At 34.3% G+C, this 27062-nt stretch overlaps 2 protein-coding genes across 2 annotated transcripts in view; one reads left to right on the forward strand and one right to left on the reverse strand.

The window, feature by feature from the left end:
• Positions 1–27062, forward strand: part of LOC120628657 — a 473143-nt gene that overhangs the window by 413760 nt on the left and 32321 nt on the right. The window lies entirely within an intron of this gene.
• The window catches only part of LOC120628658 (protein singed wings 2), a 32138-nt gene that overhangs the window by 969 nt on the left and 4107 nt on the right, over positions 1–27062 (reverse strand). The window contains exons 2-8 of the mRNA XM_039897206.1: positions 23959–24154; positions 21271–21433; positions 19504–19666; positions 12960–13117; positions 9578–9751; positions 1850–2008; positions 850–1050 (exon numbers count right to left, since the gene is read on the reverse strand). Of these exons, the coding sequence (XP_039753140.1) occupies positions 850–1050; positions 1850–2008; positions 9578–9751; positions 12960–13117; positions 19504–19666; positions 21271–21433; positions 23959–24154 (1214 nt within the window). The remainder of the gene's footprint in view (positions 1–849; positions 1051–1849; positions 2009–9577; positions 9752–12959; positions 13118–19503; positions 19667–21270; positions 21434–23958; positions 24155–27062) is intronic.

A 27062-nucleotide genomic window follows, 5' to 3' on the forward strand; every position in this document is an offset into this window, starting at 1 on the left:
TACTTTTTCTTATTAATAAACCTACCTCGATACAAATATCTGTTGGTTTTTTTCCCTGCAAACTTACATCTATATTAAGATATAGATAAGTATACTACGACACTGCACACTTCGCCATCTAGCCCCAAAGTAAGCGTAGCTTGTGTTATGAGTACTAAGATGAGTTATGAATATTTTAATGAATAATATACATAAATATTTATAAAATACATATAAACACCCAGACACTGAAGAACATTTATGCTCATCACACAAACATTTTCCAGTTATGGGAATCGAACCCACGGCCTTGGACTCAGAAAGCAGGGTCGCTGCCCACTGCGCCACTCGGCCGTATGTATCGGCATATTATATTCTACACCCTCAGAAACACTTATTACGTATTATATATACCCTTCATGCAAAACTTCAATCTCTTACAGCCGTACTAAAATTGATAAAGTACTATAAAATTGCCAATATTAAACAATTTAAACCAAACCAATATAATTGGTGCCAAATCAATTTGGAAAACCCCGAATAAGTAGGGGAATGTGAAATAATATTTTTAAGAAGTACTTATAATCTGTGAGATATGTTATAGATTTTCTGAAAAATTAAGTTCCGCACCGTACCTAGGCAAAGAAAAGGTTCAACCAACACCGTAAGAAGCTTTCGCTTGGTTGTTGGATCAAGGGTCTACATTGAAACCTAGTCCTTGAAACGGCACGTATGGTGAGGAGGTTCCTCACTTTGGAGCCTTGGCTGCCAGGGACTTGGGTACTTAAAAGCCCCGCAAGCAGAAGCGTAGAATTTTATAGGAGAATTTAAATATGTAACGTTATTTAGAAATTAAAATTAAATAAATACCTGTATAAAAGATATCGTCTTGTCGTCTGACTTGGCGCATTTTATGTCCTTCAAGTCCCGAATAACTCGTTTGTACTTCAGGAGCAATCCCTGAAACCTGGGGATGAAGTGGCAATCACACCTCCAAGGGTTGTGACCCAAATACACGTGCATGATATTGTTGTTTCCTTGGAAGGCCTTGTCGAATGCGTATACTGGAATCTAAATAAACCAATTACAAAGGATTAAAAATAAAAAATAAACCGATTTTAATCTAAAGTGGGGCCAATTACGTTCAGTTGGTTCGCCTAGTGAAAGGTTAAAAACATTTTAGATTAAGTTAGGCAACGTTATTTTGGTATTTTAGGGAAAATGAAAGCGCTAATTTAAAATCTGTCCGAGTAGATGTAAATCTCCATCAAACATAAAAACAAAACGGGTCGCAAAACTATCGTTTAACATACAACCCAATAGTGATTCGCTTGCAACTTTTGCGACCCACAAGTTACTTAAATAGTGACTTCTAAAAGGATCAGGAATGCATTTTTGTTTTGTTTTTATAACGTGTAACAGTCTTAAGTTGCTGAATAGCATTTCGATTTTTTCGAGAGACGCAGACTTTTGACGAAAACTTCAATAAATCCGTTCAGTAGAAACTTCAGAGCTTAACGTCTTTATTTGACCTCGGTCGTGCACGTCGGACTTTATTTAATGCTCTGAGTGACAATTTCTACCTACTTTTACCTATTCGATCACATGCATGAAAATTAGCCACATTTATATGGCGTAGAAGCAGTACCATCTAGATGCAATAATAAGAAACCATACCGTCACTAGATGGCGCTATTCCGATACCACAGCGATATTAATTAGCCTAATGATGATTATACACAGTTAGTTAGACTAGTTTTTATCCCTTGACCATTTGTTGGTTTTTAAAAACAATGTTTTAAAAAAAAGTCATAAACGCGGTCAAAGAATGCGGGCACAACTAGGAAATAATAAGTTAAGGGATACTTACTTGTTTTAACATATTGCCACGCAAGCTTAAAACTCTAAAGGTAGAAAACCATTCGGATCCCTCGAGTTCTTTTACTGATTGAATGCTGTTGTTATCAAGGTACAGGTCCATTAGCGTCTGGTACTGAGGATTCTGGACCAGCTGTCTTATGCTGCTTAGCTGTGAAAGTATGTAATTAGATAAAACGCAAAAACTTTATTGCATTAAAACATAGAACTATTATAATAAAAAGATAATAGTTATATAGTGCTTAAATGCAGAGGCAGCCTTATCCGTAAAAGTGATCTATGTACGGTGACTTTCTTGAAGTCTTACAACAATATCTATAGTACAAGCTTTGCTCGCTCGCAATCGAGGAGTTGTTTTCGAGTATTAAACTATATTGTCAAATAAAAATGGACCTAAGTTCAATCGATTTAGAATCGTAAATCCTATACTTCTGATTTTTGTTTTCCAAACGTTCTGTCAAAACCCTGATTTTATGCAAATTCGAACTTCAACATAATTCCAATAAGATTCATTTTACTCCGTTGTTCAAGAATTTCCGTACTCGAAAACGACTCTTCGATTACGAGCGAGGAAATCTTGTTATAAGGCGACAATGGCTCAGTTAATTTGTCTAATCTAATGTGTACTATTCAATGTTAAAAAATATAAACCAAAAACATATAACCAAAATTAAATTAGTATGTTGGTTGGAAGCATCCTATATCTAGTGTTAGCGGCACAGTACGGTAACGCGGCGTTTTAAATTCCATAAATATTTTTAAATAGTAATTTGATCAACTGCTTCCAGATTTCTAAATGCTTTAATCTTTAATTTTTTTAATACTGGTGTAGTAAACATTAATTATATTGAACATAGTTTAGTAACTGTAAACATCATTAGATTATATGATTCCTAATGATTCTTATCTAAATATATAATGTTTCCCCAAATAAATAAATCACTATCATTAATCAGTGTTTAATTAACGTGTGAAGTAAATTTAATTTGTTTATATTGTTCATAACAGCGTAATTTAATATCTACAAACATCCCTACAAACAATAAACTACAGAATGCTGATACAGGACCTCTCCAATTTCACTTAACAAACAATCATGTATAGGTTGATACGTTACACGTGTAAACCTTTGGACTAATTAGAGCAGTGTATTTGTAGTCACCAAATAAAGTCTTGATCACAAACCAAATCCACTGCAAAGTTAAATGGATAACGTGCACCAGATGATATATTTAAAATAAAAATTTTAAAAAACCCGGCGGGGAAAACTCTGATAATAAATGAGAAAGTTGTGAAAAAAAAAATCGCCATTTTGTGATCTCCGAATATACCACCCATCCCGTCGTGTTTGCGTCGGGGGTTAAAAATTATTCTTAATATATAGGCAAGAACCGATGATATCCTTGTAGGTAAGGGTAAGGTAAGGATAGACTAAGCTTTAGGGGTACCGAGTTCGATCCTCAGGTATATTCGGAGTTCAGCGTGAGGAAACCTGCATGCCTGACAGTTCTCCATAACGGCATGTAAAGTCGACCAATCCGCAGTTGGCCATCGTGGTGATGGACTATAGCCTAAACCTGGCAGGAGACGCATGCTGATGATGATGATTTTATTTCAAAGAATTACAGCCGACCAAACACATGTGTACGTTCAAGAAATATATACAGATACAGTATTTGTAGTCCGTTCAAAAATTCGATTTTATATAACCAGGCCTATTCGCAGCTTTCTTTTGAAAACAATTGACCTGTTAGAAGCTTTTTATATGATAAGTAGTTTAGGGGCTGTTTTGATGGACGTTTACATGTGTTTGTTTGGTAACCTCCCTTTTTAGGGTTCTGTTACAAGAATGGTAAAGAACGTACATATTTATACAATTTTGTCAGACTGACAGAAGCAGCCACTAATGTTATGAACTTTTAATTTTGAAGCAGAGATCACACTTCATTGTTAACTAACTGTAATCTGGGACTTCGTCTGCATTACTTTTGGGGTTTTAAGCAAAATTTCAGGAAGACCATTTAAGCCTTGCATAGTAAAAAATGCTATTTTAATAATCCTGTGGGATTTTTGACCGTATTCCTGATTGAATGGTGTCAGCTTTATGCGAATAAATAAAAAAAATTCCAAAGATATCTCGCAATTTACTTTTCTCAAAAGATAACAAATTGACTATTTAAACTGAGTATTTTGATCATTTTTTTTTAAATTAAGTAATAATATTTATTCAGACATTTCCTCCTAGTGTAGATCAGAGCACTTAAATAAATATTATTGTTGCGAAAGTGTGTTTGTTTTCTTGTCCGGCCTTCGAGCCCTAACTAACCAACCAATTTAACTGATATTTAGCATAGATTAAGTTGAATAACTACTTTAAATCCCAGTAAAACTAACGATTCCCCGGGATTTGTATAAAAAATGTAAAAAAAAAAATAGAATATGTGAAATATACAACCAAATAACCGTATGTTTCCTTCCAATCTACGGGACCCTCGTTGCGCAAGTCCGCCTCGCACTGCAGGTTTTATTTTCTATTCTGTAACGTATAGGTACATTCTACAACTGACGTCAATCTCTATATATTCTTGGGCACACGTGTACACCTCATGTAATAGAGTATTCTGCATACTTGCTAATCAATTGCTCTTATAAGCGGGTTCCCGGTACCGAAACAAAAGTTAAAGTTAACTCCATTTTTTCTTACATGTCTTATCATTTAAACAATCTTTCAATTATATATATTAAAAAACAATAAAATTGATACGTAGGGGGATAGTAGGTATGCCTGCCAAGAAGTGGCCGTATCGCATCATGTTCAAGTTACGTCGGCGCAGCAAATTCCGGAGCCTAGCTTTGAATCGTGATGCGATACCCTTTTTTACCACGCTTCCTATGGGAATTTATTGTAACTTTAGGCTAGTGAGCTCGTGCCACAAATCGGCCGAGCATAGTTAATAGTTTTAGTTTTAATATTATAATAATTAATAATGTAATACTTAGACTAATAAATTCATATTAGTCTTAACATTGCAACATGGCCTTCTGCACCCTGCTGCGACCCTTTATATAAGTAAATCATAATTTTTATTTTTTTATCTGTTTTTATTTACTTCAAAACGCGAGACCTCCTTACGCGAGACTTAAATTCACTTCGCTCACCGTTGCACCAGGAAAGTCGACAAAAACAGCTGCGGGAAAAAGGAAAATATGTCGGAAATAAGAAAGTTTAGGATAAAGTGATTGAAATATACGACTTCGAATATCTCTAAATAATAAGTATTCAATCACCAATAGAATTTGATGAATGGTTTTCTATTTTTTAACGAAAATTTCTCTAAAAAGTTATATTATATAGATTATTTTTATCAATAAGTTTCAACGAGAACGGGAATTTATTTGGTGATAAGTCTTAAAGATTTCGAAAATGGAAAATGTTTTAATATTGTTTTTATTATAATCCGAAATAGATGATTAGTTTATTGGTTGAAAGCCATCGTCGTGCTTAGGTCTTATGGACATTTGCTGCTAGATATAGGTATTCGTACTTGTAACGATTTGCACACCCCACGGGTTGCTTAAATAAACAACTGAATGAATTCAGTTGTTTATTTAAGCAACTCTCTAAGTTAAAGCGTTGTGGGGTCACCCCAGTTAAAGCGTACCTACTGTGAACAGTAGAGGATTCCCCAAGGAGACTGGTGTAAACCATTTGCATTTGGTAGTGAAGCACCTAGCTAATTGTTTTCCGAAGAAAACCACGTGCACAGCAAAAATACTCAGGATTTATAACAAAACAATGTATATTTATTTCAAGAATAATATCATCGATTCATTAGCATTTTTGAATCAAAATGTATTTATTATCTGTAACGTCTTCTGGGAAGTATTTCAGTCGAAGATATCTTCCATCTCGGAGCCGGACAAGGGATTTTTACGTCAAGAAAACAAATGGTTTCAGTCAATTGATTAATCATCCAATCAAACTGAACTGTGTCCATTAACTATTCATAAACCTCATGCGCCTGTAATTACATCGGCAACGACGCCTTATAACGGAAACACGGCAATGATACTTGACGGCAGAAATAAGAATGGTGGTAGTGATCTTTTATATCATGGAGCGTCTGTTTTCCTCCGATGTGGTCGGAGACCTTTTTTGACTAGATTTGATTTAAAGATTCCAATATTTTTTCTTTTCTATTTAAAAATAATTCAAACAATGTATTTTATACTGGGATTTAGTGGAAGAATATATTTTTTTTTTATTATTAGTGTAAATAGTAATAATTATGATATCCATATCAATAATTAAATAATAATTCAGATCATAATAATTAAATCTATTTTTGCCTGGGGACAGCCCGCGATGGGCCGTCAAACGACTGGACGGCACGAGGTCCTGTTGGAGGCAGCACTGGTGCAGGCGTGGTTGTCGGCACTCGGAAACCCGGTGGAGGAGGAAGCCGAGTATCTCGGCCAGGCCATGTTGCAAAATTGCGACGCGACCATGCCACAAAAGGCTCTACATCTACTACTGCTAAATAACAAAAAGTCGTCCTCCGTAGTGGGCCGGTAATGGGTTGACATGATGATGACTCATCTTAATTTTGACTCGAAACCTTTAAATATTTACAAATCATTAAAAAAGATTAACGACCGACCACTGCTTTAATATCAATATTAGAAAAAAGCGCTATATTGTTTTTTTTTTTGTAAAACATCCATCATATATTTAGGAATGATGCTGGAAGAAAGAAACTCATATACAATCCAATTCAATTCAAAATTCATTTATTTCAAATAGGCCTAATATAAGCACTTTTGTAACGTCAAGTATGTCTGTTTGTAGTGACTCTGCCACCAGTTTGGAAGGCAGATCTACCGAGAACAAGCCGGCAAGAAACTCAGCAGTGGCTATTTTCTAACATAATTTTACAATTTCACAATCATTGTTCTATCTTGTGAAAGATGAAAGCGGAGTGGTTGATTCCAGTTGTCATTAAGAAATTCATCAATAGTATAGTAACCTCGATGTATTAAATATGTTTGTTATAAAAACATATACGCAGCCTCAGAAAGGCTTTCTGCACTTTCCTCAGACGATGTGCTGATATCACTAATTTATGACAGTTTCTAGTACCAAGTCGATTGTTTGTATCTACTTTTTTTTTATATACATTAATGTTTTCTTTTGCAAAAATTAAATTGTTATAAAAATATTGCTAAGCTACTGTAAGTATACCTACCTATTTCTTGAAATATTTCACGGAGAGATTCGCGTGATCTAAGGTTGTATATTGATCACAGCTCAGCTTTTTTGTATACAACAAACATAATATAGCCAGGAAATATTACAGACCGTTTTTGGGCAGTCGTGTAATAATTATGACGTCATGATATGTCTGTTTGCTTCAAAAAACAAATTGACGAAGTTTACCTTTTGTAAAACTTGATCCTAACGAAACTTCATCGTCTGTTAAAGTTCCCTGTTTGAAGTTTGAAACATCAATGTTCATAAAATTAAAATTAATTGGCGAAGTTCTCTCGTTATAATAATTATAAAAAGTATGACCTACGTAGACATCATTAATTGTGTTTAATAAATTTGTTTGTGTTATCAGTTATAACTTTCTCGTACTAAGTTATCCCGATTTTAGTAAAAATGGAACTAAAGGGATGCGAACACCCTGAAAAAATCTATTCTTTTTAAAATTTATTGTGATCAAAATTAGAAATTTCTGAATATCTTCTAACACACCACATTCCTACACCCAGGATAGATAAGAAGCGTTCGTAACGAAAAATAGCTAATGTTACATACACCATAACATTCGCTACACTTGAAATTCACGTATCGAACATATAATACTGTCGTTTATCACATATTGTTTTATATTCATTTTAGTTTTTATATTTATATTATTATAACGTACATAACACTGTAAAGTCACAAGTGCGTACCGGGGATCGACCTTAGTCCACCCGAAAGGAAGTCAACAGTCTACAGGTAACTATTTGGCGCAGTCGGTAGGAAAAATGTGCGATAGGACGACGCATCAAAAGATCAGATCAAAAGTTTCGAATATTATCGAGTTTCAATTCGAAATTCAAATCGACACTAAAACCTTACGTAAAACTTTAGATTGTTGCTTTTAGTCCAATCCACCTTACCTAAAATCTTATTCCATATCTCCTCTAAATATTGAGCTCTTGGGTGTCAACATCTCATCCAATCTCCATTTTGGAAAGTGCATCGAATCTAAATCCAAAGTGGTAGCTAAAAAACTTGGTATCCTCAATAAGGTTAGGCGGTACTTCACGCCAGGTCAACGCCTCGCACTGTACCAGGCTTAAGTGCGAACAAGCATGGAGTACTGTAGTCACCTGTGGGGTGGCTCTGCCAAGTACCAGCTTGAAGCTTTAGATTCGGTGGATCGTCGCGCCAGGAGAATTATAGGCGACGATTCGTTAACGCAGGCGAAACTACATAGTCTCCAGCACCGACGCAATGTTGCCTGTTTATCGGTTTTTTACCGGATATACTTCGGTGAGTATGCTCAGGAACTTCACAATCTTGTTCCCCCTTCCCCGTTCTACCACAGAACAGCGAGACACCGTGAGCGGTGGCATCCTTATGTGGTTGATATTCCATCAACACGCACGAAATGTTTTTTATCCACGTTTCTGATACGTGCCGCTAAGATGTGGAACGCCCTCCCGGCAACTGTGTTTCCTGCCACGTATAATTTGAGTACCTTCAAGGCTAGAGTGAATAGGCTTTTTCTAGGCAAGCGTGCTCCAACTTAGACCTCATCATTGCTTTCTAACGGGCATGATTGTCATCAAACGCTGGCCTATCGTTAATAAAAAAATAATAAAAAATAAAAAATAATGATAGTCAAATCTAAACTTAACTTAACTTAACGATACTGGTGTAGGAATGTCAAATGTGAGACAAAGTAACACTCATATACCTACATTTCTCGCTGACTATCGTGAATCCTCTTTTTAATTAAGACAACTTCTCCATATACAAATTTCAGTGATTATAAAGTTATTAAAGTTATCCATGACTTTATGAAACCCACCGCAAACATTGAAGTAAATTATGTTTTATCATGTGGCTTCAAAATGTATAGGTAATTATAATATGTAACAAGCGAATCCCTGCGAATAGATAACCTTAACTTATTCTTTACTTTCGCTACCCTACGAACCACCGTGTAGCCCCACTTTTCAGAAGAATAAGAATTGAGCTACCGAATGCAAGTTCCAAAGTTTTGGACGTTCGAACAATCAAACTTATGGACAAACTCTTCATTTTTATTGTCAGTATAGGTCAACTATTAGAATAGATACGAACGGTATAAGTAAATCGTATCAATTAAACAACAGCGGCATAAGTGCTGAGTGCTGCTAAATAAGGAATGCCCTTACACTTTTTAAGTTTTTCTACAGCATTTCTGACTAAATGTTGTACACGATATAGAAAATATTTGGACAATAGAAAAAAATGAAAAAGTTACTTCTATCGAAAATTCGAAGAAGGTACATTTTTCATATTCATTTATTATTAACATTATCTAAATAATATAAAATAATAAATATAATAATTAATATCATAAAAAAATGCAATAAATAAAAATAACTGCAAATTGCAAAATACTAAAATAAAATCGGCCAAAGAAAAAAAAAAGAAATATAATAGCATACCATGTACCTTGTTCCGTTCAAGGCGCAGCGTAGTAGTACTAGGAGGGAGCGAGGCCGGTGGACTCTCCAGAGCTTTATCAGTGCAGTTGGCGGTAATCAGTGGAATGATTGCTCCTTTTGCGTCGGAAACCACGTGAGTCATTGCACATGCACACATATCAGGGCATGTCTCTTTCACTGTCTGTAAAAACGTGTTGGTATTATAACCACAGAGTAAGGATGTTCACAATGAGTTTCCAAAAAGCCACCACGAAGCAATCGTACGATAAGTGCAGCAGAAGAAATCCTTACTCGTCTCTGCAGTTGCGCTGTCACAATGGAGGAATCGTTTTCAAGTACTAAAATATTAAATTTTTAAAACGGGTGTCATTAGGTCAATTTTACTTAGACGATACAATGTTTAACTGTATCGTACTATCTTATCCTACTTCTGACTTTTTTTAACTAAAGAACTGCAGGCAAATATGAGCTTTAACACAATTCAAATAAGATCCATTTAATAATAATCTTCCTCTTTTTCTTCTTGAAAAGGATTATCCATAACTTTATAAATCCACGCTTGGTCTGAACCATTCACATTCTGAAAAAAAACCCGTGCGTGATGAATAAACTACTATTTCGTATACATTAAAAAACAAATAATGTAATCTATCTATAAAAGTTATGTTGGATTATTTTTTTTCAAAGCATCTTAAATTAACTCCAAATATTAAAAATATTTAAACAACAAAATTTACGCGATTTAAAAATAACGCGGGAATCGGGAATGTGTATGGTACAACGGGCGTTCACAATACTTTTGATACAATAACATTTCGATACAACCTTTCCCAACCCACAACCTAAATAAGTAATATTTGTCCTAATAAAAATAATGAGCAGCAAGAGAGCTTCTTAAACGCCTACAAACTAATTTGGCTATATAACCAGGTTACAAATGAATAAATGTTGTTTATTTTTAATGTTCAAAACTTCTGCAGATACTAGATGTAATATTAGATGTAATGTTATTATTTGGTACCAAAAAATTGGTCCTTCAGGAGTTCCCAATAGAATTAGTCACACTCAAAAGATTACGACATGGAGCACGGTATGATATTACCCATTCGGCCAAATGAAATACCAAAGCCAAAGTAAAAGTATTTTTTATAAGCACTTATCATTTTGACAACATGACCAATAAACATGACCAAAAGTTTAAAGATATATTTTATTTATATAAAAAAATATTTTTGTTACTTAAATATAAAATTGATACATATGCTGTCGCTGACTTTGTTGTAGGCATTATCAAGATAGACTACTTTTCTCTAGAACTCAATCATATACCTCTCATCGCAACGTTCAAGAAGCGTTTTCGTTGGACCGTTTTTTCTTTGACTTACTTTGCAAATCAGACTATAAAGGAAAGTTATTTTCAGTTTACAGGTTAATATATGGCTTATGGCAAACGATGTAGCTTTATATAGGTGAAAGAATTTTCAAAATGGGCTCAGTAGATCTAGAGATTACCCCCGAGAATCTCACAAATCTCTTTATAATATTAAAGTGGGTATAGAAGTATAGATATAGAGAGATAGAAGATAAATTGCACTGAAATAGTGCACCAAATTAAAAATAAAGTGGAGTTATTTGAGATACGTTTACACTTGCTGATAAAAGAGCAGGTGATGATACAAATATCATTTTCTTTTGAATTTGCCTGTATGTCTTACCTAAAACCTTATTCTTAGACCTCCACAAAGAACAATTGTTGTTGCTTCAAAATTATAATATTTAAAGTTTACAACTTCTAAAAATCCTCCGGTGTCGGAGCGAAAAGTTCGTAGAGGGTGCATTGCCGAATATTTGTTTGGTGTGGATTGAATAAATTATAAATTACACTATACAGGTTATCTTGCTTTTAGCGGAATACTATAGCAATAAGCTTAATTTTTCATAATATATCATGGAATATCGCAAATAATCCTCCTACTTCTATCCAATATCTATTGCATTAACTTTATCATACTAGTTGATGCAACGACGGCAATAAAACTTAAATACCAAAATTTATGAGACACATAATTAGTCGTACGTTATCTCACAATTGGTCATAATTATCTATCAAAAAAGCCGCATTACGTTACATTTTCTAGTTTGTCTTAGATAAAAAAATATGTAACGAGTAATCAGTTTTGGAGGCTTCGCGGCTAGTTAACACACCTTATGATAAATTCACGGAAATTTTACAGATTTCTTCATATTTAAATCACCATCGTACTAAAAACTAATCTATGAAGATTTGAAGGAAATCGACTTGAAACCGTCCCACCCTATGCATAGAATTGGAAACGGCACACAGCTAAGAAATCTCTGCTTTAAAAATTGTGTACAACCTATAACGGAACGGATTCACGACTATTTTACATCTATAATTTCTAAATCTAGCATTTTAGGGTTAACATGACAGAAATCGGGGAAATTTTACATAATATCAGAAATTGTATCCGTATTAATAGCAGGCAATTTGGTGGAGAATGAGAAATTAGTTTTTGAAGTTATACTTCTTTCGGGGCGATGCAGAAAAATGATGAGAGTGAATTTTTACGATGCGCGCGCACACCGTCACCTGAATTCTACATCGTAAATTTAGTTCTAGGTGGCATGAAAATCGATAACTATGTTCAAGTTGTATATTCTAGTATTTTTATATTTAGAACACGTGTTTCGTAACAGTACTGGTACAGTGTGGATAAATAAATATTATTACGTTAAAATAAATTTTAATATTTATCGTTAATCACTACTGCATTTTAGTTATTTTTTATCCATACGCCAAAGAAGTATAACTTCTAATGCGTGAACATAAGTACTCTTTTTTTTTTTTCTTATTTAGGGTAGGCAGTGCTTAAGTGCAAGTTAAACTATACATTTATTTTAGTTTTTTTGACCGGAGATAATAATGGTTTGTATTTGTAATTCTAACACAGTTTAATTTTGAATCAATTTTGTTACAATGAATGCGCGAAAAACTGGTGTGTCTCATGAATAAATTAATAAAAGAAATGAAGAGCAAGAAACTACTTGCAACAACTAAGCTTTTAAGCTGGAGGTACAGGTTCCGGGTTATATTCCCTGCAGAGGAAATTTCTGAAATTACTCTGGTGGGAGGCTTCGGTCGTGGCTAGTTACCGACAAAGGGGTGCAACTGAGCTATTTAGCGTTCCGGTAAGATGACCGATTAAGGGTATGGTTTAAATATAACTGGCATACTCACTCACAGGTTAGCTCGCTACCATCTTAGACAGCATCATCCACAATACCATCAGGTAAGATTGCAGTCTAGGGCTATCTTGTAGTGGAACAAAAAAAAAGGTGATAACTAATATTTAAAACAACTTACTTACACGTATGATTTCCATGACCTTATACAATGGTTTTCCTCTATATAACTGTTGATGGCACACAAGCTGGTAATAATCTGCTAATTTCTTCCTCACCGTGCCATTCTCATTCTCCATTGCCAGCCAGTCCAAACCGCCATCGCTGCAGTCCCATTTGTTATCTACAGAGAAATGATAGTTGTGTTTGGTAATAATCATTTATCCTTATTGGATTGAAGCAGGCGTTACTTTGCGGAATTCTATGGTATATTATGAAAATTAAACTTTATTTGCTATACTCTCCGAAAAGCAGGCGAACGTGTATGGTGTATAACTGTTTTATGTTGGTCAGTAATTGTTTTAACAATTATCATATTCATGAGGACAGTGTAGCATGCATAGAGGTTATGCACAGGGTATACCTACATACGATATAAAATGAAGAAAATCTCCAGTACGAGTTATAAATACTTAAGGATTTTTATAACTCTTACAATGCCTATTCTTAAGTTTTTTATACAATATTGTACTGGAGATTTTCTTCATTTTATATGATCTGCATATCCTGTGCATACCCTCTATGCACGCTACTGCCACTGATGCACGAAACATGCGTAGAGGGTACATTGCCGAAGATCTGTTTGGTGCGGAGTATAAAGATTGAAGAAATTATAAATTAATTGCACCATACGGATTCTCCTGCTATTCGCAGACTATAGCAAATAAAGCTTAATTCATAATTCAATGAAAGCGGACCATCCTCAGTAGATGTTGACTTTACAATTACTCATTATTGTATTTACATTTCATAAATAGTTATGTTTTAAACCTGTTTACGAAAATATTTCCTTTATTTTATTAGTCTGTATGCAGCGAAAGATGCTGGCCGTATGTCGGTTCACCTTTGCGCGCGACAAAAAAACCGTCGCGGCATTAACGCTATTAATATTTATATTAATATATTTATCGTAAAAAGCAGAGCGATAGTGGATTTCACTCCACCGGGAATAATAATCGAAGCACGAATCATAAGTAAGTGACTCGTTTCAATCAAAATTTAGAGAGCGACCTACGAAACTTTCATACAAAATAAAGAGTCAGGAATTTTCTGAGAACGTTTTTAAATTTTCCCGTTTTTATCCTCGCAAGTGTGATGAAAATCGTCATATTACGCGTATGGTAGGTACATAAGGTACTTGTTACACTGTCGGCTTCCATAGCGCGATCGCTTCTAGCTCACGAGTCTAATCGACTATATTTTTTTGTTATTTTTTATTTATTTCTTACAATCATAAGTAGATAGGACATTGAGTTTGTATGGACATTGCACAATCCTCTAATGTTATACAAAATTTTAAAATTTAAGCGGGTAGGTGAACAAATACGCCGCCAGCAGGTCGAGATACCGCATCATATAATGCAATCCCACCGCCAACTGTCAAGCGGCACATAGGCATATACAGGTTGCTCCCAGAACACGATTTCAATATTCATCCAATTTCTGGAAATACTTTAAAATTGGAAGAATATAATTCAATGTTACCATACTTGATACATAAAGTACTATTATGATTTACCTCTGACACCCCGATATATACGACCGATCCAACATTTTTAGGGAAATGCACGCCACTGACTGGAACCGAAGGCTTCACGTGCTCTACGAGACACAGAGGGAACAAACATTTTTTTAAATCCATGCTAGACTGAGAATATTTTGGCAGGAAACTGTAGTCGATTATGCTATCCACAAAATTAACGAAAAAGTTAGTAAGCCACTGAGGCACTTAAATTGACGAGGTTTATATTACTAATCTAGGTAATTAATGTTGTTTCAGTGAGGTGGCCAAACCTACGCATTGAAGCTATACGATCGTTTAATTAGATTAAAGCATCTCTATCGAGAAATACTCCAATATCATCTGTTTATTCACCATTACCTAATTTAGTATGATTGCTATTTGGTAATATTAATATTAATCGATATGAATCGGGACTACATGTAACAACTTGTAGTATTTTCGATTATTAGTTATTAGTTAAGTATACTAGCGCATTTCGATACAAGGGGGGGAAATATGCGTGTCAATTACGCACGTGCATTGAACGACTTTTTAAAACATTTGCGAAAAACTAAACGTAATTTCAGGCCTAGGGGCTGTAAATTTAAAAAAAAAACATTTTTGACCAACCTTCCTCCCTCCTTAAAAATCTCTTTGAGCTTTGTAATATTCTTTCTTAGAACAGCAATATTATTTACCACTACTCTATAAAATTAAAAAAAGGTCAACGGTGGTAAAAAAAGGGCCGAATTCCAAAGATGAAAGATACACGATAAGTATTTCTGTGAAATGAAAAAACACCTTCTTGCCGCTTTTATTTTCGGAGAGAAATAAGTTAGTAATTTATGTTTATAATTGAAAGAAAGCAGTCTAATCTCCAGGGTGTATAGTATAGAAGTGTTCCAAGTTAGAACACTTACTCTTTACTTAGTTATGGTACCTATCTAGTTTAAGTAGGTACCATAACTAAGTAATTAGAACGTAAATAACTTGAATGAAATATTCTGGACATTAAAAAGACAGAAAAACGTACATATATTACACCCTAATTCGTGAGAAACCACACAAATAATAAATTTACACAAAGGTGGTCTTATTGCTAACGCAATCACCCTTGAGGAAAGTAATCTAAGATTGTAAAAGATAGCGGCGCATTATACTGTACAGTATATACTGACCTTAAATAAACATTATACATTATACCTACTATGTATATTTATATTATATATATAGTAGCAGTGGCGTGCATTGCATATATGCAAATAAGCAGTGCATACCCTACCCTCAGGGTCTTAAAGAACCTTCAGATAGGACCATTAAAGTTTTGTAATTAAAAAAACACTAAGTAAAAAATATATGAAAGCGCCATCTAGTAATGAGCGGCCAAACTTCTAGGTCAATTGTCGCTAGACAGGCGACAGCGCAACCAGCGCGCGCGAGGCGTAGGTATAGCTTATAAAATAAAATTTTCTACTTCGTATTTTAATTTTTAACCGTAAATGCTAAACATTTACCTTTTAAAACACGTAAAAATACCTATATTATCATTTAAATCTCATGTTATCGATTGCAGGGTAAATCAATTATTATGAATCACTCGACATATGACGCCATCTACTGTTGCATAGAAATATCAAATAAAATAAGCACGCCCAAAGAAAGAATCGTTCTGCTAGATGTGTGCGTGCAAGTTAGTAGTGTGTGTCGTGTAATGTTATAATCGTGCGCTTGTACTTACAAGATTAGCATCGGTCTTGTGTGAACAGTTTCATTCATAAATTCTCTATGTATAGGTGTCTATAAGCACTGCTTACGGAAGTGGATAATCAATTACGTGTTTGATTTTTTTATGAAAAGTATTCCAGGAATTATTGGAAAGTGAGAAAGTTAACAATAATTATTGTTTATATTTATTGTTGACATATCAAAATAAAATAGCGTTCGTACCAAACTTACAAAAAAATTAAAGACATATTTTGACTAAATTCGATTGCAATATTATCATTAGCATATTCAATCGCCATTATTGTTTACCTTTGAACAATGCTCTATGGCGTTGGTGATAAATAAAAGGTTAACGTGCATAAATACAGCAACTTATAAAAGTTTGAGTAGTGATAGTTTAATGTGTTAACGTTATTTTATAGTTTATTCATTCATTTTATAATGAAAGCATATTCGTGCGGTCTTTGTTTGGGTTCAGTGTGCCTGGAAAAAGTACTTAGAGACAACTTTAATTTCTATCCCTTTATCGTAAAATTAGAAATCATTCGCAAAGGAAGGTGTGTACCAATGTTACAAATATCCACAAAAATAGGTGATAAAGTAAAACGTATGTGTAATAATAAATTTTACGAAAACTAGGTATTCTTGACTAAGCGGCTTTGTACACACCAATCGATTATTTTGCTTTCCTTTTGTTTTATTGTCCAATATACGTAAAGTTTGAAATGATAAAGGATATTGTAATATTAATAATTTTCATCAAGACGCTAAAAACATGTTGGAAAAAAATATTATCATCTTCAGTGTGCTTAGAAAATGCTGCCGAATGGTGTGTCATAATTTTGTGACGTAAATCAGGGTATGTACTTTTATTCAATTAGCAGTAGATAGACGATAGTATTAAATCAATTAAAAATATAACTTTCGTAAAGTAATTTGAATATAAACCGACATATCTAAAATATAAATTTTACTTTATGTTTGTGCTGAACACCTTGTGCATACCCTGGGTCCAAGGGCTATGCACGCCACTGTATAGTAGTATATATAATTGTTTTGATTAGTTGTAAAATTTAAATCTTCTATGTTTTAGTGTTTTTGTATTAAGCCACCCCGGAGATGGACGGTCATAATTGTTACCGTTCCTTAGATTATAAGAATCCGGTGTAAGTGAGACAAAATAAAGACAATTGTTATTATTATTTATTGAAAACGATATTTTTAACGAGAATTTTACCGTTTTAAAGATCAAGTGCTTGGGGTCTAGTTGTTAGCATGTTGAGCTACGGATTTCTGGGAAACAGGACACGTAGGACAATAACATTGTTTTACTACGTGCCACTCAAAAGTTTAAGGTAATACAGAGGAACAATAGAAAAGCCAGATCTCAGAGAGAGGGGTTAGAATGTTTATATTGTATTTTATTACCTTTGTGTTTATTAGTTTATATTTTTACGTAACAAATAATGTCTTAAGTCTTTTTTTATTGTTTTGTAGCTTTGTTTCTTATCGCGAAATCATGTGTAAAGTTTATTATTTCTTGAAAGGTTTAGTTGTTTGCAGGAAAAACGCCCTAAGCGCTATTTAAAGCGGGACTACATTATAGGAGATATAGTTTATAGCTACTCTTGCTAAACAGGAAAATAGAATCAAGACTGTAGAAGAAGTACATCAATATACTGGAGACTGGAGAAGACACTGGAGAAGTACTTTAAAAACATTATGGAGAACTCTCAGGCATGAAGATATTACCTCACGATGTTTTCCTAATCCGTTAAAGCAAGTGATAAATTAACTGCCTAGAACGCAAACTTAGAAAAGTTATGAAGCCGATTTCTTAACCATCTATCAACGCATCGTAACTGAACAAAATAGGCAATTATTGCTTTGTTGCAATTAAGACGTCACTGTGCATCAATTAATTCGTCAAAATAAGCTAATTTATTAGCATCATCGACATCGTTTTTAGCGCCTGTTGGGGGGTTGCCCCTCCCTTAGTATAGTATAGATGTAATACCCACCACGCTCTTAAGAGTTTGGCGGGCTTATGGAACCAACTATAATAGATATTTAGACTTCTGAAAGTAATTTTGTTTGTAGAATATTTTTCAGACAGAGCTCATCCGGGGAAGTTTATAGTATATATGTGCTTATATCTGCCGCTAAGCAGCAATGCTGTATTCCGGCCTTAAGGCCGTGGCTGCTGTGTAATTACATGCGCACGTTGCAGGAAGGGTTTCTTGCATGGCCTGTGAAGTGTTGCTCTGTTTAAAAGCGATGGTTTTCCACCTACCATCTGTTTTGTCAGTCAATTAATACAGAAAAAAAAATGGTACTTATCCCCAGTCTCTATATAACTGCTGTGCTATCACTATGCACTATCTGCCTGTGGAATTTCTATTTTTTTCAAATTTTAATTTTATTAATTTCAAACTCGGTCCAGCCATTCGAAGGATATAATCTTTGGAATGCCTGGACCGAGTTGAACAAGTTTGACCGTTTTAAAAGACAGACAGACAAAAATAATTCCGAAGTAAAAACACTCTGGCAAACGGATAAACTGTCAGAAAGGCGGAGTTCGATTACGCCGAAGTAAACTAGAACTTCTCGCTCCAGTCAATGTGTTGCCGGTAGGTCCAGAGTTATTTCGTATTTATTCAAACCGAAATAGACTGAATAAGTAGTAACATATATTAGACAGGTATAATATTTCCCTGGAGAAATTAAATGACAACATTATGTAATCACGTGTGTAGAGATACGTATAGCTTTAGTTTTCGTATTTTGTCGTCCTACCTTACGCAACAGTAACTGGGTGGTCTCAGACCCCCCAACCGAATCTAAATATATAATTTCTAAATTTTCTCTGGTTTGGCCTGGTAAGATGCTTTGGCCGTAGCTTCCACCCTACTAACAAGGATGAGCGATTTAGCGGTACAATACAATGTCGCGTAGAAACTACTAGGGGTTTGGATTGAATATAACTGCCACGCTAACTGCCCCCTAAAAGGTTAGGTTAGCCGTTACCATCTAAGACTGCATCATTACTTACCACCAGGTGAGATTGCAGCTAATTAATAGTATGTTAATAGTATGTTAAAAGTAATTAAAAAAAATTAAAGCAACAATACAAAACTTTTAAATAATATTATAAGATAACAAGCCAATGTATTTTAATTTTACTTTATTATTGACCTTGGTGGAGTATAAACATTTCTAAAGGGAGCCTGCTATTGGAGATATAATGGACTTCTTTGGAAATTCTTAAACAAGTAACTCACCTCCTAGATAAACCATCTTCAGCTGTGGTGGCCCTCGTAGTAAGTTCGACTTCATATGCCTCAATACATTGTTGCGAAGATCTAACACTCTCAACTGCGTCATCTTTTCGACCATGTCTGCTGGCACCTCCCACAATAAAGTTAAACCATGCATTGAGATCTTCTGTAACAAGAAGTACAATAGCTTCCTACATGCTACAAATATGACAGACTAAAATGAAAGGAATAGTTGAATATTTATTGGTAGCCAGTGTCGTTCATATTTCTTTTCGTAACGTCAATATCAACATTATACTCATGCATGCATGCTTCGCTTTTATGAGATGTTAAAAAATTCGAATGATTCTAACATCTTCAGATGGTAGATTAAATTAAGTAATTTTACTACGTTCATAGCACATCTAATAATTGGCATGACAGTCTCTTAACTAAAACATATCTAATGAAACCTTATTTATCAAACTCTATCGATCCAACAATGATTTTAATATTTATTTTATTTAAGTATCATGATGATAAAAAATTCAGGGCATGGATTTAATATATCTGCCATTAATAGGTATTAAAAAAATGCTTTTTCGAAATAGGACTTCGATAATACGAACTCCCGAAAAATATAAACCTATTTCGCACAGGCGGGTATATAAAGGCATGAAGTGTTTTGGAATCATAAATACGTTCAATGGTATGGAGAAACGAATGGATATTGAAATTCCTTTTAGGTTTTCCAAGGATCCGGGAGCCCAAGCTGAAATAAATCTCTTGCTTGTCCCTTATATTTTTTCCATTTTAAATACCACACAAGAATTTAATTAAATAACAGTAATATACGAAATGGTGAAAGCAACAATCTTGGCGATACCGACCTGCTTGCGATATTTTTTGGAATTTTTAACAGCAATTTTTTTCAATTAATATTATTATATTTATTGAAAAAAATTAATAAGCGTAGATAATTTTTTTATTAGCATGGGTGCCATTCTTTCTATATTAGACACTTTCTTAGACTGCCATCATCATGATCTCTATCACCAGGCTTTAAGCATTAACCCACCATACTGCCCTTACACGAGGTCGGTTTATTGTAGGTGTTATTATGCTAAACATATTGTTTAATAGTATGTTTATCATAATAACTGAACCAATTTTCTAACTCCGGTACTGAGGATTTATTAAGAGCAATACTACATAGAGCTAAGAGCGGTGATAGCAAAGTGGGCCAAGTTCGAATCCCAGCATGCACCTCTAACTGTTTTAAGTTATGTGCATTTTAAGCAATTAAAGAATCACTTGCTTCAACGGTTAAGGTTAAATAAAATAAATAATTTTTTAATTAAATTATTTGATAATATTCATTACAATATATGGACTACGGCCTTAACACCTTCTCATTGTGGGAGGAGACCCGTGCCCTGTAGTGGGTGGGTTGATATTATGATAATGATAATAATATACAAAACTTTTGCCCGCGGCTTCGCTCGCGTTGAGTTCAACTTTTGATTTGGTATCTGTGTGAAAAATTTTAGCCCGATCCGTCAAGTGGTTAGAGCTCAGAGGCGTGCACAGGGTTTTTGACCAGGGTATGCATAAAGAAGGAAGATGCCATAAAATGGAACAATCCTTGGCGTTTATGAGTTATACCAAAAAATTTAGGGTATGCAAAGCTTTTGTGCATATATTCAGTGCACGCCACTGTTTGAGCTGTACATTTATATGATCTATCAATCAGTCAGTCAGTCACCTTTGCCTTTTATATATATAGATTACCTCAATTTTACTCGATGAATCAAAGAAACCCTTAAAAATTTTCAAATGGCTGCTATTGCTTATTTCCAGCGTACGTAACTGAGGAAAGTGCCTTTGTAGTTGACCCACATTCAAACAGTAACCAGGCCACTCCAGTAACTTCAAATGTGATATTAATTGGTACCTGAAATAACAAAAATATATAAAAATCACATAATCAAACATCATCCCAATGTCACAAATATTGATAAAAGTGATTTGACTCTGTTTAAATACCGGTCCTGTTGGGTTATTATATGTTACTAGCTGTTGGCCGCGATTTTGTCCGCGTTTGCTTCGGTTTTCAAAAAAACCGCTTGTTTTCCCAACAGAGCTCAACGTGGACGTTTGAAATTTTGAAAGAGTAGTAGGTTTTCTATGATCTTACAGATGTATTTATTTTATTCTGCGGCGTATTCTTTTTTCAAATTTTATCCATGAAACTCGGGGTTTTGACTCTAATATGCTTTTAGCTTTGTTTTAGTTTGCTCCCTGGAATTGGGCATAAGTATCATAGGAAAACCAAATCCCACGGGGTATCCTAGAAATTATACGCAGACAAAATTCCTGGCATCCGATACATTTTAATATAAATATGAAAAAAAACATATATTATTCACTCTTTTAAGGCTTTTAACTTCTTTGTCGTAACGTGTGATATTGGCAAGAACTAGGAAAAATAGGAATACGATTCCAAGAATCAATCATACAATAAATAAATAAAGGATAAAGGAATAGTAAAGCTTTTTGTGACTGAGCTTCTTTCTGTCCGCACGCAGCATTTTTTTTCATAGTAATTATTGACGGACCAAGCAGATGTCCCACCTGATGGTAAGTGGAAAATCTTCAACTATAAAAAGCAATACTTCACAACAGTGGCGTGCATAGAGGGTTTGCACAGGGAATGCAGATGATATAAATGAAGAAAATCTCCAGTACGAGTTATAAATACTTAAGGGTAGGCTTTTTATAACTTTGACAATGCCTATCCTTAAGTTTTCAATAACTCGTACTGGAGATTTTTTTCATTTTAAATCATCTGCATAACCTGTGCATACACTCTATGCACGCCAATGCTTCACACGGCATGCGAGGAGCAAGTCTAGTAACATGCCGCCCTGTGTCCCTCAGTTGCGTAGGTGTCATGCCGCATGTGCCTGTAATAACACCGGCAATTACGCCCTTTAGACCGCAACACAGTATTACAACAATGCTGCTTAGCGGCAGAAATTATAGTAGCTACTTCGACGGAGGAGCTCTGTCATAAAATGCTCTTATACTGCTTTTTATGCCTAAAACACACTCCACACACACACACAACATACACGCACGAAAAACTATAAACTACATTTTATAAGACATAAAAATTTAAAATAAATTATTACTATTCGTTGTAATAAATCTAAATCTTTGCATAATTCAAATCTTCTGTTAAAATAAAGGAATTCATTATTTAAAATATTTAACACAAAGTTACTCTTACTTAAATTTTAATATTACCGAATAACTGTGATTATAACATTACTTAAACTATATTATATTCATCCTTGTTTATTTTATCCTGGGGAAAGGGACTGGTGACTTGAGATACAGGTTCTACCTAGTTCAAGCATCAGTCCCAACATTATAACTGTGTAACAAAATAGCCCGTAAGCAACACTATATTGTACTTACACTTATAAGTAATGTGGAGAAATAAATAAATCATTCATAAATCATTCATTCAATTGCATTGCTATGATCGGCTATGGTACCCGATATAATTATTCAAATCTATATCTTGGTTCTAACAAAGGCGTACTGCCGTCTTCGTTATTATCTTCTTCTTTTTAATATTAAAAGAAATCCTTTCTTTCACTGTTTTAAGGCTGTTAAGTTCTTTGTAGTAACGGGGGATCAAGAAGAAGACTACAGATAATAAGAATTCTAAGAATCAAACAATTACATTCTATTTAAATCTATTCTTTGATTCTAACAAAGGCGTCCGCCGCTTTTGTTATTATATTTTTACAAAAAATTATAAATACAATGAAAACAATATCTTTTATTCACTGTTTTAAGCCTATTGACTTTTTTTTGTTTTATAAATACTTAAAAATAAGGGCTAAATTTCTTGGAGAATTTTCTTAGTAAAATCAACATTCCGAATCGCCGGGATCATTTTTCCGGGTTCAAATTTACATTTACGAGGGCACAAACGATATCAAGATGTGTGAATCAATTACAGGAATATTTTTGCAAGTAAGTTAGAGGGGATTTCTGATTTGTAGATGTGGATTTTGTTTACAATGCGTTACAGTCCATGTTCAGTCTAGTTTCTGAAGACCCTCGGAACTAATAATATACATTTTTAGTATTCTATATGTAATTTTGATAAGTAAAGGTGATATATAACACCCAATATTTATCATTAAATTTTCGCGAAACCAAAAAGTACAATTATGTAGTAGAAAAGATCAAAAACAATCAAACAATATCGCAGGATTTGAAAATGTTTGTGTGTGTGCCCGTAATGTGGGAAGATTCTTTTTAACTTCATTTTAAATATTCTAAAAGTAAATACATCGCTTAATTACGTCTTGGTCAAAAATCTTAATTAAGTATTACATACAAAATTAAGATAGGTGGCGCTAAGACTTAATTTACTATAATCAATTAAACTAAACTTACCTTACACCTATTAACAAATCGCTTGTAAAGCCTCCAGTACACAATAAGTCCTCATTAGATAATAAACACGACGCCCTGTTAGTAAAGTCCGATAACGAGCAAGATCCATGTAAGCGATCAGTTCTATTGTGATATTTGAGTTTCACACCTGAGGTCACTGTTTCAGTGAGACATAGAAGCAGAAAGGTTTTGAAAACTGCAACAATAAAATCACACATTACATTGGCTCGGAAATGAAATCCTGTTGTATCAACATAATTATTATTAAATTAAAAAAAACCGACTTCAACATACACCCATTAACTAAAAAGCCAAAAACTTTATTGCAGGTAATAATGAGTACTTCAATCATGTAGTACCTACATATTTTTTATGTATCATCGATACTTTTCTCAGCGCACGCCAAATGCGTAACTTTATAGGCAAAAATTTACTACTTTGGGTTACCGTTGATTTTTAAAATAGCTCGACCGATTTCGATAAAATTTAAATGGAACCACCTAGAGAGTATTCTCTTTAAAACAAAAAAAAATTGAAATCGTTTCAGGCGTCTTGGAGTAATCGGGTAACATACATAAAAAAAAAGATTCCGACGAATTGAGAACCTCCTCCTTTTTGAAGTCGGTTAAAATCTCGAAAACTCTTATATTTTACTAAATGACCCCTGAACTTCGTATCACCCTAGAAACGCTATCTATTGAATGCGATTCTAAGTGGAAATTTCTTTTTGTACACTTTTTCATCCTTTGCTCTTTAGAATTTCTCTTAATTTTCTTTGTTTAAACCATCCCTCAATTAGATTATTCGAACCAGTTTTTAGTTTTTGAGATCCGTGCCCGTTTTCACTAAGGTCTAACAAAGCAATGCCTGAGTAACTAACGCCTAATCTAAGGATGAGGAGATTCCTAGACATATATCAACCGTTCACCAATAGTTATCACCCCCTACTCGGCATTAAGCCCCATTCTACGCGACAACGTACCGTATAGCTAAATCGCTCAGCGGCACATCATTGTCGGTAGAGTGGTAACTAGCCACGGCTGAAGGTCAGACCAGAGAAAATTCGTAAATAATAAATTCCCATCCATCCAATTTATCTTTTCTACAGATCCGAACCTCATTTTGAAGTGGTACAAAGTAAAAATATGATTTCATGGCCAGGTTGAACTTTCAAAAGATCTATTCACAGCTAATTCTTGGTATATTAAAAGAAGCCATTGAGGGTTACTTTACTAGAAAATTATAAATACTAAGGCTCGTTCAGAGAGCTGAATTATGTAATAAATTTACTTCGCCACGGAATCAATACGTCTCTTGCCTTTTTTAAAATCTAAAATGTAAATATTAGTAGTACCTGTTCAGAAAAATAATAATCCACAGAGCATTCTGCCAGTGGCTTACAAGAAATGGTCATAAATTAGTGACATCTGCATATCGTCTGCGAAAGGTGCAGAAGTCATTTGTGGGACTGAGTATACGCTTTTATAATATGATTCCGAAGGTAATTTTGGACTTACAATGCATAAGTTTAAAGAATGTGTTAAAACACATTTATTACAGCGAGGTTATTATACAATTGATGAATTTCTTAATGACAAGGTTGCTTGGAAGCATCCGGCTCCACTTTCATCTCTCACAAGATAGAAAAATGAATTTTGAAATGTAAAATGTAAATTGTTAATGTTGGAAAAGAGCAATTGCTGAGTTTCTTGCCGGCTTCTTCTCGGTAGAATCTGCCTTCCGAACCGGTGGTAGAGTCACTACACACAGACAGACTTGACGTTTCAAAAGTATTTATATTAGGCCTACTTGAAATAAATGAATTTTGAATTTTTTGAGTGGAAGGGATCTGTAATAATCTCCAGATTTATAATTGTACGGTAAGTTTAAAATCGATGATTCTAGATAAGTGTACTGAGATCCTTGTTTTTTTTTTCAGTGTTGTTCTGGGGCGTTCAAGCATCTCCCGCACAAAACAAAATGGTAAAATACTTGACTTTTGAACAAAAAACAACCACGCAAAGAATTGTACCTATATCGAGTTAGCTAGTCCTCAAAATTATCTTTTCTTCCGAGAAGGAGGTCCGCAATTCGACTGTGCTTTTTTTTTCTTATATTTGTTACGCAATTACCCCGCCGCTTATAAACCGATTTTGATGATTCTTTTTAGTTTGATATGGCATAAGTAAGAGGTGGTCCCATTTTAATTTGGTAAACACCTATTGGGGATATCCTGGGAAAAGTAGAGGGAACTGTTCAAATACTATACTAGAGATTTGAGTATTTATTGATGTAACTTAAGCATTTTATATATTGTATATACCTAAAAGCCATACCATTTAATATATATAAAAGTATACTCCACCAGACCAGACTAGACCTGAGAAAATTCAGAAAGTCTAAATTCCGAATTTGTCTCTGCCGGGGAAAAAACTCACAAACATTCACAAACAACATACCCCCTGAAAACATTACACTAATATTTTGGCAGCTGTCAGTTTATACCCATAATCTAGGTACCTTCAAATCAAGAGTGAATAGGCATCTTCTAGACAAGCGCGCCCCATCTTAGGCTGCATTATCTCCTACCATCAGGTGTGATTTCAGTCAAGCACTTGTCTATATTTAAAAAAAAAAGTTGTGTAAAAATATTCTATCGATAGCTTTTACATGGAGATGATTGCTAAGGTCGCTTTTAATTGATCTCTCCTCATTTTAAAGTGGATCAAAGTGGAAAATAATATTATTTTATTAATATTACATTTCATGGCCTTTGAAGCTGAAATTCGATCAAACCCCTACAGTGTGTTTCTAGTAAATTAACGGAAGCCATGGAGGGATACTTTAATACAAAGTTAGAAATATTAGGTTGGGTTCACACAGCTAAACACATGATACTGCGAATTCCTTGACAGTAACCAAATAGCTCACAATTTGTCCAAAACCAAGAATTTAATCTTGGATCTGGAGAAATTTTGAGGTATATGTCAACCAGTAAACTATTCAAGCCGTTGCCATCTTCAATATTATGATTGTGAAATTAGATCTGTTTGGCCAATCAGCTCTGGACACTGAAAAACTCTATTTTCTCTAACTCTATGACG

This window comes from Pararge aegeria, chromosome 13 (assembly GCF_905163445.1).
Source record: "Pararge aegeria chromosome 13, ilParAegt1.1, whole genome shotgun sequence".
Taxonomy (NCBI): Eukaryota; Metazoa; Arthropoda; class Insecta; order Lepidoptera; family Nymphalidae; genus Pararge; species Pararge aegeria.